This window comes from Cryptomeria japonica, chromosome 6, assembly GCF_030272615.1.
Source record: "Cryptomeria japonica chromosome 6, Sugi_1.0, whole genome shotgun sequence".
NCBI lineage: Eukaryota > Viridiplantae > Streptophyta > Pinopsida > Cupressales > Cupressaceae > Cryptomeria > Cryptomeria japonica.
Genome location: NC_081410.1, coordinates 403,687,113 through 403,706,547, shown reverse-complemented (window position 1 = coordinate 403,706,547; position 19,435 = coordinate 403,687,113). Strand labels below are relative to the sequence as shown.

Here is a 19,435-nt window from a genome sequence, read left to right as displayed (position 1 = left end):
TATGAAATTAAGTATGACTGTCATACATATTGCAGTCCACATTAATATTACTATTTATTCTGCATAAGAACATTATCGGGCTTCATATATTAAGCATACTTATTAAACACATCCCCATGCATACCACCAAGAATAAGGATGTTACTGCCTGTAACTTCATAACAGTTCTGATCTGATTTGATCCATGGTGATCTTACTAGATGCTTTTGATTCCTTTCCTTTATATCTCTCAATGTGAGGGAGAGGTCACACCTCTTCATCATGTATACCCTTTGGCAAGAGATACACCCTTTCACCATTGGCACCCTTTGAAAGAGTGCAACTCTTCATTGTTTCTGCCCTTTGAAAGGGACACAACCTCTCATAATCAGATCTACACTTACCATTTAAATCAGATCTGCACTTCTCATTTCCAAATTATTCCCCCCTCTCAAATGAGGTTCTCTTCTCCCTTTTATATTTCATTGTTGAGGGAGTCACAACCTTTCCTTTCATTTCTTTAACTTTTCATTAACTTAGTTAATTTTTAATTAATCATATTTAATTATTTTACTTTATATTTTAATTTAATTTTAAATATTTTAATTTTATTATTATCATTTATTATTGAATTTTATTTCAAAGTGGGGACATTACACATTATTATTGTAACCTAATCAGAGATGACTCCTTGTTCTATTTTAATATAATGATCATATTTTAATTATTAATATTAACTGTTAATTGAATAAACATAAAATAGATATATAATTATTGATACATAACATAATATTATATTTACCATATAATGTGTTATTCAATAAATATAAAATATAGTATTGATATACAGTATAAATTATCAAAATACATTATAATTATTATTATGGAATAATATCATATTACCATATGATATTATTAATAGAACCAATATAAAATGTATCATATATAATATAAATTATTTATAATATATTAAAATCAATATATTATAATTAACACATCCTAGTTATGAGATACCTTAACTACATTAGGAAAGGGCGTATTACACCCAGTGAGCGCATTGTATGGTATGCGGCGACTATTAAACTAAGGCGCCAAAGAGGTAGTGTGGGTCGATCAGGGAGCGGTGACTCCAACAGTCACCGCCGCTCACCTTCTCCCTCAACGGCCACGTCCCCTAGACGGGTCTGCTCCAACACTTCCCCGCCGGTATTAAAGCACAAGCCGTGAGGAGGAAAGGGACACAGAGAGTGCGAAGGAATAGGGACAGGGTGAAAAGCATAGCAAGGAACGCAGGTAAGAATACATACCAATCAATGTTTACTCTGTGGAACCCGTAGTAAGGTTTACATAAATTACGAGAACTCATATGTGAGAATATTTATAGATATTAATTCAATACATTTGTATATATAGATATTACTACAATGCATTTGTATATAAATAGAGATTAATACAATAGATATTAATATGATACATTTGTACATAAATATATATATATATATGTATACGTATGTGTATAAATGAACCTCCATATGCTCAATCAACTAATGAATGAATTACAACTATAAGAAATTCAAAATGAATGGCATTGTTCGATTAAGAGAATAGTAGGAATGGGTTAAGACATTAACATAATGATAAATGAATCAATTGCATATCCAAGTCCAGTGAGACATGTCGAGAATAGAGCAACAAGGATAGCAGGAACTAGGCCTCTGTCAGGTAGGCCACCCACTATGGATGACTTAAGGTCTGCCGTCAGTTGGGCCAAGGGGGAGTGTACTGCTCTTGGGCCTGACAAGCGCTACGGGCATCCTATTGCATCTAGTCCTCTTGATCTCATTAGGAACTAAATATGGAATTGACTTATTGATAACAAAGTAACCTTAAGAGAATTTGCTACACTATACTCTAGATCAATCATTCATATCGCAAACAAATGTTGAATTGCATTGTTTATATGTTTTATATAGATTGCGGATTTTGGGACATTACAGCAACAACATTCTTTTTGCCCTTAACATACTATATGTAGAAGTAGTATGCTTGTATCTTGCTAAACCATTTTTGTTGCATCTCATTCAAAGCTTTCAGCTCCAAAAGCATTTCAAACTGTTATTGTTTGTCATGACCACAAATCTCCCACCTACCGAGTACTGCCTAAATTTCACCAATGCATGCATGCTGGCGAGCAATTCCTTGTTGTAGATGGAATGAAGCCTCTCTGGAACCCTGAGTTTTCGGCTCTCGTATGCAATGGGGTGCCTGTTCTGCATTAGAACTGCTCCAAATCCCTCACCCAAAGCATTCCACTCCAACACAAAGGGCTGAGAAAAATCCGGTAAGGTCAAAACTGGACAAGTACTTGTCACCTCCTTGAGTCTATCAAATGTAAATCATCAGTAACAATGTAATTACCCAAGGTAATGCTCAACTAAGGTACTCACTGTAAACAAGCAATGTTAAATCCATCTACTACCATGACATTGAATCCCTTAGTTTGTATGCCCCTCTTCGCTACCAATGCAAATTGTGAGTATCCCCAATGCCTACTAACACTATCACTTGTTGCACCTGCAAAACTCCACACACTCTAAAAGAATTGAATCTAGGTGTACCATATTAAGTAGCATTAATAGCACCCTTTACCTCCTTATGTGGTTGATCCTCATCTCTCATCTGCTCAACATCTGAATCAATGTGCTTGCTGCCCTATATGTGTTCTGACTTCTCTTCTTCCTCCACATCAATATAATGCACCTTGCCTTTACCTAGACATATGTGATCCAATTGTCAGGGTTTCTTGTAAATGAAACATAATTTTTTCCTGCACAACTCATTACAAACCTCATCATCTAGGTTGTCTTTCTTAGGCCATTCTTTGTGAAAAGGCTTTTTACCCTTATCTTTTTGAGATGAGAACCTTTGGGCTGAAATTTACTCTTGGCAGTGTAGATTCTATGACTCTAGCTTTCTTAATAGCTTCCTATAGAGTGTTTGGACTGAGATCTTTAATCCATCCTTTTAGAGGGTTTCCCATATTGCTTTTGTTGATTCTGAGCCGTCTGAATATTATCACGAAGAGCTCTCATAATATCCTGGTTCTCCTGTAATAGATTCCCAGCACTCGGTACTCTGCAGTCGCTCATCAATAAATCTAGAAAACTAGGAGCATCATATCCATAAAAAGCTCTAAAAGGTGTCATCTGAATAGTCATGTGGTGAGTGGAATTATAACAATACTCACACAAATGTAACCACTTCGCCCAAGCCTTCTGCTGCCCTGAAATGTAGTTTCGCAGGTAACCTTCCACCCATTTGTTGACAATCTTTGTCTGTCCATCAGTCTGGGGGTGGTAACTGGTACTCGGAGGGAGCTTTGTCCCACAAAGTCTGAATAACTCCTGCCAGAAGTGACCCATGAACCTGTTGTCCCTATCACTGACAATACTATGAGGTAAACCATGCAATCTGAATACCTCACGAAAGAAAAGATCAACCACCAGTCCAGCTGAATAAGTAGTCGTGATCGGGAAGAAATGTGCATACTTAGTCAACCGATCAACTACCACATAAATGTTGTCTCTCTCTTGAGCTTTCGGCAAGCCCGTAATAAAGTCCATAGACACGCATTCCCATTTCCTGTCAGGAATAGGAAGTGGCTGAAGTAACCCTGCAGGAAAGTTGTGCTCCTGCTTGTTCTGCTGGCAGACATAACACTCTCTGACGTACTGAAGAACATTAGACTTGAGACCCTTCCAAGAGAATCTCTCCCGTACCTACCTATAGGTCTTAAAGTAACCGGGATGTCCAGCCATAGGTGAATCATGGAAAGTCCTCAATAAAATGCACTTCACCTCAGAACCTGGGACTAGAAATATCCTCTCTTTGTAAATGATGAGGTCATTCACAAGAGAGTACTTGTTGTCCTGTACTGTCCCATCAATAATACTAGAGACCCATGGATTCTTGGCATACTTTGCTATAATCAAGTGTTTCCAATCTTCGGAAACAGCTGCCATGGAGCTCAAATGCAAACTGCAAGATAAAGCATCAGCAACAATGTTCTGAGTCACTTTGACATAGGAGATGTCAAAATCATAAGACTGTAACTTGCTGACCCACTTCTGTTGACGCTCATTTAGATCCCGCTATCCAAGGGAATGTTTCAAGCTATTATGATCAGTTTTGACACAAAACTTGCTACCAACTAAATATTGCCTAAACTTGGCCATTGCATGCATGATGGCCAACATTTCCTTATAATAAATACTATAGCTCCTCTCCAAACCCCGAAGCTTCTTGCTCTCATAAGCTATAGGATGACGATCCTGCATAATTACTACACCAATACCCTCTCCACATGCATCACAATGAAGTTCAAAAGGTTTGGTGAAATCGGGTAAAGCAAGAACTAGACATGTAGTCATCAATTGCTTGAACTTCTCAAAACACTCATGTGCGAGAGTTGTCCAAACAAATGCACCCTTCTTGGTCAAATCAGTAAGTGGTGCGGCATGCCGTGAAAAACCACTAACAAACCGACGGTAGAAGGCACATAAACCAACAAATCCCCTGAGTTGAGTCAAGGTCTCAGGCGTAGGCCAATCAACAATGGCACGAACCTTATCAAGATCCATGCGAACTCCCTATCTGCTGATTATGTGACCCAAATACAAAAGTTATGCCATTCCCAATGCACACTTGGACTCTTTGGCGTAAAAGGACTCCTTGTCAAGTATGCCTAAAACAGTATCCAAGTGAACCAGGTGCTCCTCCCAAGTTCTATTGTAAACCAAAATGTCATCAAAGAAAACCAGAACAAATCTCCTCAACTGAGACTAGAAGACCCTGTTCATAGTGGACTGAAAGGTGGCTGGTGCGTTGGTCAACCCAAAAGGCATAAACAAAAACTCATAGTGTCCACAATGACATCTGAATGTAGTCTTCTCAATATCCTGCTCCCTGACACTGATCTGATGATAACCTGTCCTCAAGTCAATTACATACCCAATCCAATCATGTGCAGGTCTAATTTTGACTGGTACATGACAGAATTGGACCGATATTTGTTTTCCAGAGGTCTGATCTGCCCTCTATGGTTCCTGATCTGAATTTTCTCAGATCTGATCCGCACCTTTCAAACCTGTTTTGAACCTGATCTACTGAATGCTTCCTGAAAACCCTACGTCCCAGCTTGTATAGATGCTCCTTGCTGCAATAAGGGGGTGCAGCTGATTATTGGTGAGTTGTGGGAAACTGGAAATGAAGCAGCAAGCCCAGATCTGCTAATTTCTTCCCAAAACTTGCTCTTCAGAACTTTTGATCTCTGATTTTTCTTCTCAAATAGCCTATAGATGCACCTTCCTTGTGCCTTTCTTGATGAAAACCTGTGAGAAAACCCTTGGGTGATAGTTGCACACCTGTAGGTAATTGATCCTCTAAGAGATTTCATTCCCAGATGTCTGATCACTGCTGAAACCACTGCTCCAGAGCTCAAAATTCTGATTTGCTTATGTAAAATGGGTGAATGAATCCCAAGAATGGGCTCCAAATGTTACTTCAACCCCTCTCAACCCAAATTGAAATAGGGTTTCCTCATAACACTATGATTTAATAAATTTTTATTTTCCCCTCTAGGCTGATCAAACTCCCTTAAGGCTTATTAGTACATGTTAATTAAGCCCCCTTTATTATTTTAAGTTGTTTTTAAAAACAACTTGTTAAGTCTCCTAGGGATCATGACCCCATGGTGGCCCACTTTATTTGTTACTTTATTAAAATAATATAAAGTAACTTTATTAAATTAATACTTTATTATGATTATTTAAATCATAGATGGACTACTCGCCAAGTTTTTGGGCTAGGCGAGTCCGAGTTAAAAACTCGCCCCTCTGCTTCCATGAAGCCAAAAACGGCAGAAAGAGAAATCATTTTTTGTTTTTTGATTGGGTTTTGGGCTGAGAAGGGGAAAGTTGACTTGGAGTGACTTGCAAGGTGATTTGGAGTGATTTTTGAGTGATTCCAAGTGGATTTGAAGGGGATTTGAAGGGAAAATCAGATTCCTAGGTTGGTTAGTTTTGTTTTTTCCTATGCTTTTTTAAAACAATTTGTTTATTTTTTGTTGCATTTAGATGGATTAGAAATGATTCCTAGGTAGTCTAAATCCTTTCTAAGTTATTTGCACAAGATTTAACACTAGATTTGACAAGTTTTGTTGAATTTTCACAATTTTTTTGAAGAATCTAGTTTTCAAAAAAAAATTCAAACCCTACTATTTTTTTCTTAAAAAACTTTGAATGATGTCTAAATTTATTTAAACTAATGTAGATAGTTTGCTAAAATGTTTAACTAAAATGTTAATTTTTTATTTTTTTTTCACTTTGTATGTGTAGGTTAAGTAAGCATTAATCATGGCAAGGGAGCAATGGCCACTAGATCCATGTCCATCTGGATATATAGGCACCCGTCCTAGAGGTGCTAGAGATGGGACATGGAGGTATGCCTATGAGGGACCCGATCCTGGGTCAGTTATATGCATAAAGTGTGAGAAAATACTTCATGGAGGCATCAGCCGCCTCAAATACCACCTTCCAGGAATAGACAGGCATGATGCTAGAGCATGCCCTGAGACCAATGAAGAAATAAAAAGACAAATGAATGCCCTACTTGCAGCTGGGGAAGAGAAAAAATTGCAAAGGGAGAGGGCAAAGCTAGCCATGAGATCAACCATAGCTGAATCTCAAGGTGTTTCTATTGACATTGAAGAGGAACAAGAAGCAATTGAGGGCATAGAGGGCTCTCAGTGTGACCCACGTATCCGCAAACCCACCACCACCTCGCCCATCGCTTCTACTTCCTCTAGTAGCAGCATTGCAGCAGCTGATTTTTGGTACTTCAACAACATTCCATTCAATGTGGCAGACAATCCTTATTGGCTGAGTTTGGTGACTGCTATGACAGTTTCAGGAAAGGGGTACAAGGCCCCTTCTCGCAAGGATTTGAGTGGGAGGTTAGTAAATTACTACATAGTCCACTTGATTTCATTTTTAATTATTTTTTAGATTTCTTGTTTATTAAATCAAAATTGTGTACTTAGACCTAATTTCACTTTGCTCTTACAGGTTACTTACAAATGCAGTTGCTAGGGCAAGAGAAGTGATGGAGGATCAAAAAATTGAATGGGCAAATTATGGCTGCACCATTCTTTCTGATGGGTGGACAGATGGCAAGAACCGCACCATCATCAATTTTTTGGTTGCTTGTAAGGACAATGTAGTGTTCTTGAAATCTGTTGATGCCTCCAGCAAGGTGAAAATGCGGAAACATTGGCTGGAATGTTGGAGCATGTCGTCATGGAGGTGGGGGTAGAGAATGTGGTGCAAATCATCACAGATAATGCAACAGCATATGTGTCAGCAGGTAGAATCCTTTTAAATTATCACCTTTAGGCATTAGCAATATTTTCATTTGTTGTGGCTTTGTTTTACTTGGTTGCATATTTCTTAAGAATAAATTCTTCTTTTGAAGGAAGAATCCTCCAAAAGAGGCACCCCACTCTTTTTTGGACACCTTGTGCAGCACATGTCCTTGACCTTCTTTTGGAGGACATAGGAAAACTTGAGTGGGTGACTCCATTTGTGGAAGATGAAAGGACTCAGGAGGATCACCAAATATATTTACAATCACCCTTGGGTCCTAAATTTGATGAGACAGCACACCCAAGGGAAAGATTTGGTGAGAGCTGGTGTCACAAGGTTTCCAATGATTTTCTTGATGTTGCAAAGCCTTCTTGTTGCATTGACTTCTTTGAAACAAATGTTTGTGAGTAGAGAATGGCTTAACTCACCTTATTCAAAGAAGCCTGAAGGAGAGGTTGTCACATGCATAGCTTTTGACAGCCAATTTGCACAAAGGGCTGCAAAGATTGTGAAGGTTGTTACTTCAAAACTTTAATTTTTAAATTTTAATTATTCTTGATTCAAGTCTCTCATTACTAATTTGTAACTTCATTATTTAATCTTTTTGTAATCTGTATTTTTCAATTGTAGGTGTCAGAGCCCTTGGTTCGAGTTCTTTGCTTGGTGGATGGAGATAAAACCCCAATGGGATATCTTTATGAGGCCATGGATAGGGCCAAGGAGTCTATCAAAAATTACTACAAGGGGGATAGACTCAAATTTGATCCCATTTGGGAAATTGTTGATAGGAGGTGGAACAATTAGCTCCACCAACCCATTCATGCAGCAGGGTACTTCCTCAACCTTCGTTTTAGGTTCGGGGTTCTTACTCAAATCCGAATGGAGAGGTCATGGAGGGCCTCAGTGCATGCATTGAGAGGATGATACCCGATGCTGAGGAGAGAGACCTCATTGTGAGTGAGCTCCAAAATTATGAGGGAGGAAGGGGTAAGCTATTCTCTTCAGAGCTGGCTAGGAGAGGAAGAACCACTCAAACCCTAGGTATAGCATTTGCCATTTGGATTTTGGGATCTAAAATGATTAATAAATTATGTTTTCTCTTTTCTCTTTGCTTTCTAACTTTTCCATTTTATTTATTTTGCAGATGCTTGGTGGCAAAATTGGGGTTGAAACACCCCACATCTCAAAAAAATTGCCCTCAGAGTCTTATGTCAGCCTTGCAGTTCATCCAATTGTGAGTGCAATTGGAGCTTGTTTGAAGCAATCCACACGAAGAAGAGGAGCAAGTTAGCATAGAAACGGCTCAATCACCTTGTCTACGTGCAATATAATCTTCGATTGCGCATAAGGAAGGTAGAGGAACTAGAAGGTGGTCCAATTGACTTGGATGATATAGATCCTTACAATGATTGGACATCACAGGAGCAGCCTCCATTGTTTTTTGACACTGACATCATTGATTTGGAGAGGCAGGCTATGGAGGAGGAGGGGGGTGGATTTGGTTTCACGCTGGATGACATTGAGGAGGAATAGGATGAGGATGAGGATTCATTGCCCATGCCAGAAGCAGGTGGAGACATAGCTTCATCCAGGATGGAGGATGAGCCAGCCATACCGAGCGAGGAGGCACAGTCACGCCCACAGCAAACTTATACGACTAGACCCTCTAGTTCTACCTCTCCCCAAGTTTTTGCTAGAGCTGGGAAGAGGAAGTTGTAATGGTAATTTGTAATGATGTATTTACTTTTGGTTTTACAAAACTATTTACTATATTGCTTTTAGGCTTCCAGCCATCAGCATTCCTCATGAGGATGCGATTTTGTAGACACTTTGCATTTAAATATATCTAGAATCAGCTTGTTTCTTTTGTGTTATCATTTATTGACTCATTGGATGCATCTTCTCATTAAATTTTGCAAAAACAATGCACTTTTCATTAAATTTAAGCGTGTTTTTAAGTTGCAAAGTTTTTCGCCGAGTTTTTCCGAGTTCTTCCCAAGTTTTTTTCCCAAGGGCTTGGCGAGTCAAGCCGAGTCACGAGTAGTCCAACTATGATTTAAATGTTAAAGTCATCACCTTAATATTTCAACTCCTTATTCTGAAATTTGAGTCCATCAACTGGCCACCCAAACTGAAAACTGAAGTTGCCACTAATACGACTAGATGAGGCGGGCCAACTACCAGTCCCCTCCTAAAAAATAGGGATTCCCCTAAAAACTTGGAAACTTGCTCTGATCATATGTGAACTCTCTTAAGGCCCCTTGCTATGCTCCCCAAGCCCCCAAGTGGTCAATTGGTCAACTAACAGTCTCCTAAAAAATAGGAGACTGACCAAGAACTCCCAAAACACCTCCCAAGGCTCCTCAAAGGGTCACAAGACCCCTAACTGGGCTCCCTATCCACTGCGTCAGCCTACAGGACCCCGATGATAGGCTAACCCCTACTAGAAACATTTGTCCTTAGGAAGGGGACATTACATTATATCCACGATATACACCAAGATACAGTCAGAAAATAATACAGCAGTAAACAAAATAACTCCTCTAGATATTAAAGAAGTTGTAAGGTGCACATTAGACGTCAGCAAGATGTTTGACAAAATGCTTAAAGGAAAATTGTGAAATTTGGGTGAAAAACCAATAAGGTTCTTAGAACTACTTGAGCTTATAGTTCTACTTTTGTATTTGATCAACAAATGCACTTATTATACTAGATTTGTAAATGAGAATAACTTGTACTTTCATATTATTATACATGGATGATTGTCTAATAAAACTAAATAAAAGATGGAAGTTATTTCGGTAAATTGGAAACATGAATCTTACCTGGGGCAAACAACCACATCAGGAATATTTACAATCGCATGGAAGCTATATTGGGGCTTTCCATGAAAGTATCTATCATCGTAATCCAATATGATTTCATCCTACACAACAGTAAGAAAAATTATCAACAAGTTATTCCCACATTGCCACCTTGAATTTGAAAAAAAATGTATTATATCCCAAAATTGTACATTTTAAATTCAAAGGAATCTATTTCAAATACATCATAGAAATAAGTTGTATTCAAATAGAGTGAAACCTCAAATCAATATCAAATTTCTAATATTATAGAAAAAGCATATTACTGGAAAAAGAAAGACCATCTAGCTAATATTTTTGATAAGCAAAAGAAAACTCTACCATGAAATTTGATATTTTTGGAACTACTAAGAAGCTCGACAATGACAAATATGATCCTCATCCCGATTTGCAGTCTGATAAACACAAATAACTATTTACAAATTCTAGAAAATAATATAAACATTTTTTATTTCTGATTTTAAAGGAAAAAGCACCTTTCACTTTGTAAAATGTAAATTTTCCAATAAAATACTAGAGACAAAAGCTTTTCTAAGAAGATTGTTGTTGTTGAACTTAATCAAATACATACATTTGCATGCCCTAAAAATAAACCACAATCTTCTTTTGTATGATATACCCCTTACTATTTGTAAGGTACACCCTTGTTTTTATTGTTTGCTTTCTGATTCCAAAGTGTTTATGGAAGAAGAGAGATGTGCAAAAGATAGGTATGATAATAAAATTACTTGCAGCAATGAAATAACTCAGAAAATAGCAATATTCAAGGAAACGGAAACTCATAAAATGATATAAGTTGGATTTATTTTCAGAGTTGGGTTTACAATATATCATCAATACAAACAACACAGAGATAACCAAAATGCTTTAAAAACACATTACAAGCATACCCATCAAATCTAGAAATACATAAGTTTTTGGACTGAAATTTGCAAACTGACATCAAAGAACTTGGATGCGACCCTTAAGAATCACCTCGAAAGGCCATGGAATGGATGTCTCTATGTGCATAAGCCCTAGACATCCCCAAACAGCAACAAAACCCTCCAAAATACCAATCGACCTCCTCTCCAGAACCTCACGCACTCCCAGGCATGTACAGCCATCTTGGGATGATGTACGACCAGCAAATGAAATACAATCTACTCAAATCTGCTAGTAAATCACTTGAATCTGCTCAAACAATCCTTCCTTCAATCTGCACTGAGCTTTCTATGAATCAAACTAAAAATATCAATATAAAATGAATTCCAACTGTGACTCCTGGATGAAATCACCAAATAATCCTCCAAATTGGGTCTCCCACAACCATCCCCACAAAGCCAAAGGATGAACAAGTTCAACCAGCAAAGAATATTTCCAAATTATCAAATCAAGCATCAAGAAATGAGCTCCCAAACTTGCTTTTATATCTTCTCAAAAAAGCCACGTCCCCTTTAGTATTTGCTTCATAATTTAATTTTAAGTCTCCATAGGTCTTCAAAGTGGCACCTCATTCCAAATGACCCCCTTTTTAAATATTCTACACTTTACTTTAAAAGTTTGGGTGCCCCTATAGCCCTTAATTAAATATATTAAAATAACAATAAAGTTATTCAATAACTTCTTGTTATTTAATTTTTAAACAATGGACTATATCTATTATTGAGATATCATCATTAACTGCATCCACTAACCATTTTAAAAATAGCAATACTGACAACCAGTTTACTTAGTGCTCGGAACTAACTTACCATAAATAGTATGGGGAAACCATCCAAATCTACTCCAAAAAGGGCACTACACACATCTCAACCACCTAAGCTCAAAAAAACACGTCACTACTAAAACAAACTATCATCATGAGTTCCCTAACCCATCTTATTGTTGGTTGAAAATTTTGTACACTTGGGGAAATATACAAAATTGTGGTTTCAACCACAGCACACGAGTAAAAACTCTCCTAATTAAGAGAAGGCTCCCCCTATCTAACTACAACTTTGAAAATAAAATGGGATGGGACAGCAATCTTTCTTCTTTTTTCAAGAAAGACAATATCCTTTTCTGTGAAGAGAAAAGGATAGCGATTGAATATGAACAGCAATAACCACTTTCAAGTGAAATGAGAGAAAGGAAATGAAGTTTCTTGAAAGCGCAGAGACTTCTGTCACTTCCTCGGGACGGGACAGCAATATCAAGCTCAAAGACTTGATTATGTGAAGTCCTATCTACCCTTTGCTATACTAAATTTTACAACAAATAAAAGACAACAGCTCAAAGACTGGAATAATCTATTCTTTCAACACAAAGACAAGAACTAATGCAAGCTCAAAGACTTGCTGCTATTTCTTATCAAACAATAATTTTTCCTCAAGAATAGATGCAAGCTCAAAGACTTGCTGCTCTTTCTAGAGATTTTCCTATTTTAATTAATCTTCTCTACTTGCAGCTCAAAGACTTGCTGCTCTTTCTAAAGATTTTCCTATTTTAATTAATCTTCTCTACTTGCAGCTCAAAGACTTCAAATCAGATTAGACTAAGCTCCTTTTAGAAACACTTTGCATAGAAGAAATAAAAAGATTCAAACTCAAACATGTAGCTCAAAGACTCAAAACTTGAGTAATCCTTCTTTATTATTCTCCATAAACTTTCAATTCACATACATAAGCTCAAAGACTTCTTGCTGTAAATTTGGCAAAGTTTTTGCTTGTTTTCCAAAAAGATAAAAATTACAATAGACTCCTCAAGTATTTATAGAAGAGGAGCCTTGAGAAAAAAGTGGGAGGATCCTAACTAACTTGAGAGATTCTCTCAACCACCAAGACTTATTCAATAACTAACTAAGACTTCATTAACTACCTAAGACTTATTCCAACTATAGTCCTAATCAAACACAACTTGTAGTTGCCTTACATGTAATTACAAAAGTGCAAGTAATGTGTAACTTGCTTTTTACAAAAAATACTTTTACATGTAACTTGTCAAAACAAAATTACAAATGCATAATTAAAACTATTCCATGTGTCTAAAGACACAACTCTAACTGCATCATCCTTTGTCTGTGATGATCTTCATGTCGCTTCAGGATGCTAGAAGCTGAAGTATTCTGGATTGGTAAAGACATCTTGAACCGGAAAGGGAACTTGCATCCTTATCTTCTTGCTTGGGGTAGTACTGGCTTTTCAAGAGGGAAAAGGCGGCCTTCATCTTTTTATGTCATGACCATCTTTGTCTTGAAAGCATTCTATGCTCGCAATCATGAATTGTTGTTGTATCTTATTTTTGTATCGTCCTCCATTCTTGAAATTTGCTTGCAAAATAAGGCCCATGCCTTAATCCATTGATTTGGTAGATCGTGTGTGCAAACCGGACTGACAAGGGAAGGGATAAATTGATGCAAAAAATGGGCTCACAAGTGAATTTCGGGTTTTGGAAGCTGCATTACATGTGTGGGGAAAACAAGAGCATTAACTTGCAATTGTGGAGAACAAACATGCAACTTCATATGTGTAATGGGTAAACACAAGTTTGCACTTGTAATTGGACCTTTAGAAGTCATTTTCAAGTGTGTTTTTTTTAGTGCATTTTGGACCAATTTCAGGTTCTGGATGGCTGACTGCAGGTAGACTTTTAATGGGGAAAATGAATGAAGGTGTGAAATGAGTGGATGAAATGGTATGAATGGTATGTATAGATGATGGAAATGAATATGAAAAGATTTTGGGAAGATCATCTTCAAGAAAATGGGAAGAACTTTCAACATGTAATCTGGTTCTAAAAACCCGATTTTGAAAGAATGGGTATTTTTCATCTTTGCAACTTCATATTTAAACAAAAGATGGTTAAATCTTTTATCCGTAAGGGAAGAACAATGATTTTCATCCAACTTGTAATCGGGATTTAAAATCCCGAATATAAGTAAAGAGGGAAAATGGGGAAAAACAATGCAATTCTAAAATTGCTTTACAAAGGGGAAAATCTCTCTCACAAAACCGTTTTTTGGGGGAAGAACCAACATATTTACAAAACATAGAAAAATGAAACGAGAAGAAAAGAAATCTTACCTTGCTCCAATCTGGAAATGCCTCTTCAACAAGATGATTAATCTTTGAAAAAAGGAAAGAGAACTCTTAAAAAGAAATTAACCGCATTCCAAAACCCTAGCTACATTTTTGAAAAAAGGCCCAAAACTGAAAAACGTAGCAGCAAATGCATGAGAAATGGCATGGAAATGGCCAAGACTCTTTCTAACCTCAACGCCTTAGCATACCAAGCCAAAACGATTCTGCTGATTCGTGGCATTCCAAATGGCAAAAAAACGTGGTTTTTTAAAAAAACATGGCTGCTGTTATAAAGCTAAAAACCAGCAATCTTAACCTCCACGTGGCGTGAAAGGTGTTTGAAAATGCATGGAAATAGGAAGGAATCCTAAACGCCTTCCTCCTCCAACAAATTCTCCACAAAAATTTGCTAAAAATCTTCAAAACAAAACGTTTTTCCTTGCAAATCAGGTTTTTTGGAACAAAGTGCAAGTTCGAAATGCATAAAACAATGAAAATCGGGTTTTTTGGAGGATATAACAAGTTTAAAATTTCACTTTTTCAACATGTTAGGCAAAATCGGGATTTTTTGACCAAATAGCAAGTTTAAAATGTCAAAAATGCATTTTATAACCAAAATCGGGTTTTTGGAAACAAAGTGCAAGTTTTAAATTGTCACTTTTTCATCAACAAGGCAAAATCGGGTTTTAAAAATGCAATTACAAGTTTATGCACTTTATAGGCAAAATCAGGATTTAGAAAAGAAATTATAAGTAAAATTACTTGTAATAGGGAAATAGAATTCCCTTTACAAGTGATTTCACTTAAAACATGTAAAGGGGTTTTAAAATCCCATTTACAAGTTTTATTTTAACATTATAAAAACAACTTTAAGCTATAAAGACATGTAAAGGGGTTTTAAAATCCCATTTACAAGTTTTTAAACACTTAAAGTCAAGCTACTGGTAATGGGGGTTTTAAAACCCCCATTACAAGTTTTATAAAAACTTGCAATTGGAGAAAAATTCCCCTACAAGCCTAAAAGCTTCAAGGGGGGTTTGAAAAACAAATTACCAATTACTGGTAATCATCGAAAAATTCCCCTACATTGAAGCAAAAACATAGCAAATGGACTCGAGACGCGACGAAATTCGAAACGTAGCTTGGGGATGGATCAACGATCAATCCAGCCTAAGAATGGGGCGAATTTACACCTCGGGAAGCGTGCCGTAGAGTAAAAACTTCAACTTGCAGTGACTGTTCTGAAACCCGAAATTGCACAGAAAGCTAGGAAAAGGAAGACCAAAACTCACCAAAACTTGGACAATGATGGCAAAGACACACCCCAATGATTTGACACTATCAAATGTGAATTTTGTACCTCGTAAAACGTGCCTTGGGAGACAAAAATGACACTTTTTAGGCAAAAATTTATAGGGGTTGTCAAATTTTTGAGAATCCAAAAATGAGGACAACACTTATTAGCCTACAAAAACTCGTTAAATAGGCTAATAGTCCATCAACTAAAGTGCTTAGGAAGGGAAAATTACCATCCACCCTCCCCAAAATTGCTTGTATCCAAGCAATTCCAACTCTAGATGCTGCAAAATCTGCTCATTCTCCCATGTTGCATCCTCTAACAACAATTTTTTCTATTTGACCAAGTATTCTTTGATGACACCCTTTCGAAGAGTGTGCTCCCTATGGTCTACAATGGACTCTAGAATTGGAATTAACTTCCCCTCCTCATCCAATGGTGGCAACTTTGATGAAGGAACCACATTATGCTTGAGTGTTTTTATGAGTCTCTACACATGAAACACACTAGACACTCTGCTACTAGCTAGTAACTCAAGCTCATAGGCAACCTCTCCAACCCTCCTAGAGACTTTGAAGGGACCATAGAACCTGGGCTTACACTTCTCTACTCCACTTTTCTTGAGACTAGACTGTCTATATGGCTAGGGCCTCAAATATACCTTATCACCCACCTCAAAAGTGCGCTCTATCTAATGCTGACCAACATATAGATTTTGCTGAATCTGTACCCGCTGCAAGTTCTCCTTCAATTATTTCATGATATCTTGGCTTTCCTACAACATATCTCTTGCCTTAGGCACTCTACTATCCCTAAAGAGAAAACCAATGAAGTTAGATGCCTGATTCCCATACAATGCCATAAATGGAGACATCCTAATAGACGTGATAGGTAGAATTGCAGAAATACTTTCCAAGGTGCATACATTCTACCCATGCTCTTTGTAGTCTCAATATGTAGTTCCTGAGATAACCCTCCACCCATTTGTTCAATATTTTTATCTTCCCATCTATCTATAGAAGGTAGCTAGTGCTAGGAGTGAGCTCAGTCTCACTCAATTTGAAAATCTCTTGCCAAAAGAGGCTTAGGAACCCACTATCCACATTCACTATGCTCCTAGGCATCCCATGTAATCTAAAAATCTCCCTGAAGATTAGATCAGCTACCTGTGTTGCAGTATATGTTGCAAAAATAGCAAAGAAATGTGCAAATTTGTTCAACATGTCAACCACAACAAATATGCAATCCATGCCTTGCACCTTAGGTACCCTGATAATGAAGTCCATGGAGATACATTCCCATTTCTGATTAGAAATAGGTTAAGGGCTGAAGTAGACCAGCTAGAATTAGTGTGCTCATTTTTATTTTGTTGGCAAGTAGGACACTCTCTAACATACTTAAGGACTTCAGCTTTGAGTCCTTTCCATGTGAACTTCTCTCGGATCTGCCTGCAAGTCTTGAAGAATCCCAGGTGACCAGACATAGGCACATCATGAAAAGTCCTCAAAATCTTCACCTTCAACTGTGAAGTGGGCACCAAATAGACTATCTCCTTATAATCATCTCATTGAACACTATGTACTTGTAATCGTGGACAGTGCCCTCAATGATTCTCGCTACCCAAGAATACTTAGCATACTCTATTGAAATCAACTCTCTCCAATAAACAATGATCTCAACCAATGAACACAAGTGAGGCCTCCTAGAAAGTCCATCAATTACATTCTTTTCCCTGGCAATATATACAATGTCAAAATCATATGCATGTAGTCTACTAAACCACTTTTGCTGCCTGTCATTAAGATCCTTTTTGTTCATTAAATACTTGATGCTATTGTGGTCAATTTTAATGATGAATTTACCCCTACTAGATATGGCCTTACTTTGGCCAAGGCATGCATGATGGCCAATAGCTCCCTATCATAAATAGAGTAACTCTTTTCTACACTAGGTGCGATAAATGCACACTTCATTCCTCTGTTGTCTGCCCAGGCACTTTTCCACTGCTCTTCTGTGAGGTCATCTCTGCACACCAAATCCATCAACCACTTCTTCTTTTCCCTGGTGAGTTTTTTGGTTGGTTTGGCCGCAGATGCTCCTTTCTCCAGTATACCGAATACCCGCCTGAAATCCTCAGGTTTGAATGAAACTCGCACTGTGCACCCTTGGAACTGAATGACTGAAGCTCGTTCTTGTGGATTATAGCCCGATACCATGGTTCGCAGGACTGGCTCGAACTCTATAATGTTGAAGGTGGGCATTTGGACGGCGTGATCGACCTATGCCCTCCTGAGAGATTCCTTCATCACATGGTCTGGAGGGTTTTCTTCCCACCAAGTACGGCATTCACTACCGGTCACACTCTCAAATGCTACACTCGCCGCCGTGAGCCCCTCTGAGTCCTTCGGTGTCTTTGGTCTGCTCTTGGTTTTCTTGCTGCTGGTGGGCTTTGTGGCAGTCATGGCTGCACTGCAACTACCTTTTTTCGTTCTTCTTCACATACCCCTTCCTAAGTCGTTATTATAACTGTCGGAAAGATTGTCTCGCCAGCTTGTACAGCCCATTGTATCACTTACCGTTTCCTTGTCGTACAGCTTCTTTCTCGTGTTCTGCCAGACAACCCCCTTGCCTCTTATACCTGCGTGCTGCCTCCTTAATTGGTCTATCAAGTACCCACCGTATGGATAAGGTGTTGTCGCTGTACGTCGTACACTTCTCAGCCTGCCCTCCTGATACCGTATGCCGTACAAATTCTTCCTTAGGTGAATTCTCTTGCACGTGCCCATACGGCAATACCTCCTTTGGTCCCTCTCCTGAATGTGCCCATATGGTAATGTCGTACATCGTACGGTGACTTTCGTCGGCACTCCTTCGCAATCCGTACGTCATATACGTACAGCAAAAACTTGTGTCCAACCTTCTTGCTCTGTAAGCCTTTCTCTGTAATCCGTACGCCACTCGTTTTCTACAATTCGTATGCCGTACGGTGAGACTTTTTGGCAATCTGTACGCCATACGGTGAGGCTTCCTGGCAAGTCGTACGGTGCCCCTTGTTGACGCTTCCCTGCAATTCGTACGTCGTACGGTGAGACTTCCTGGCCCTCATTTTTTTCTGTCTGTGAAATCCATACACTGTACGGATTTATCAACTCTCGGTTTACCTTTGCGTTTGTACAATCGTTTTGTACGGTGTATTGTGTCCATAAAATTGGCACATGTAACTGGTTCATACGGTATGTTACTTGCTTCCCTTTGCTCAGTTCCACCTGGCTGCGAGGTTCACCTTTCTGTCTTCCTTGCGCTGTGCCTAATGGAGTCTCGTGGGGGTTTTTATAAGCACGTTCCTTTGCCAAGGTTAGGGTTAGGTAAAAATGTTTTATTAACTTAACATAAAATAATTGTCTTTTCAGCAGTCTTAATTTTTCCCTACTGTTTTTGCTTGTACTTGCCTAATGTTTCAATTTTTTAATACCTGCCGACTTGGACTTATTTGCTTTTTTCCTGTATTCCTCCTCCTCACCCTTTAAGACCCCTTGTTTTTGCAGTTGTCTTACTTCTTTTATCTGACACGGCTTTTTCAATATTAGCTTTCTTGTCTTTAATTTACCCAAGTACCCCTTGGCCTAATTGTGCCCTCTAGTTGGCCTTCTATAAGCCACTGGCCAGTTTATTGTGTTCGTTCTTGCAGCTGAAGAGTTTCCCTGTCTCCTTTGTTTCCTTCTCGCTAGCCCCCTACCTTGCTTCTTTTTCAATTTCTTTCGTGTTTCTTTGTTCCTTGCCCTATCTTCCTTCCATTTCTTGTTTCTTTGTTTCTTTGTTCCTTGCGTCCCAACT

General features: G+C 38.2%; 1 protein-coding gene across 4 annotated transcripts in view; it reads right to left on the bottom strand.

Moving 5' to 3' along the window:
• Positions 1–19,435, bottom strand: part of LOC131065840 (D-lactate dehydrogenase [cytochrome], mitochondrial) — a 283,265-nt gene that overhangs the window by 244,197 nt on the left and 19,633 nt on the right. For all 4 annotated transcript variants that reach the window (XM_058000480.2, XM_058000478.2, XM_058000477.2 and 1 more), the window contains exon 3: positions 10,226–10,326. In XM_058000480.2, coding sequence (XP_057856463.2) covers positions 10,226–10,326 — 101 coding nt within the window. The remainder of the gene's footprint in view (positions 1–10,225; positions 10,327–19,435) is intronic.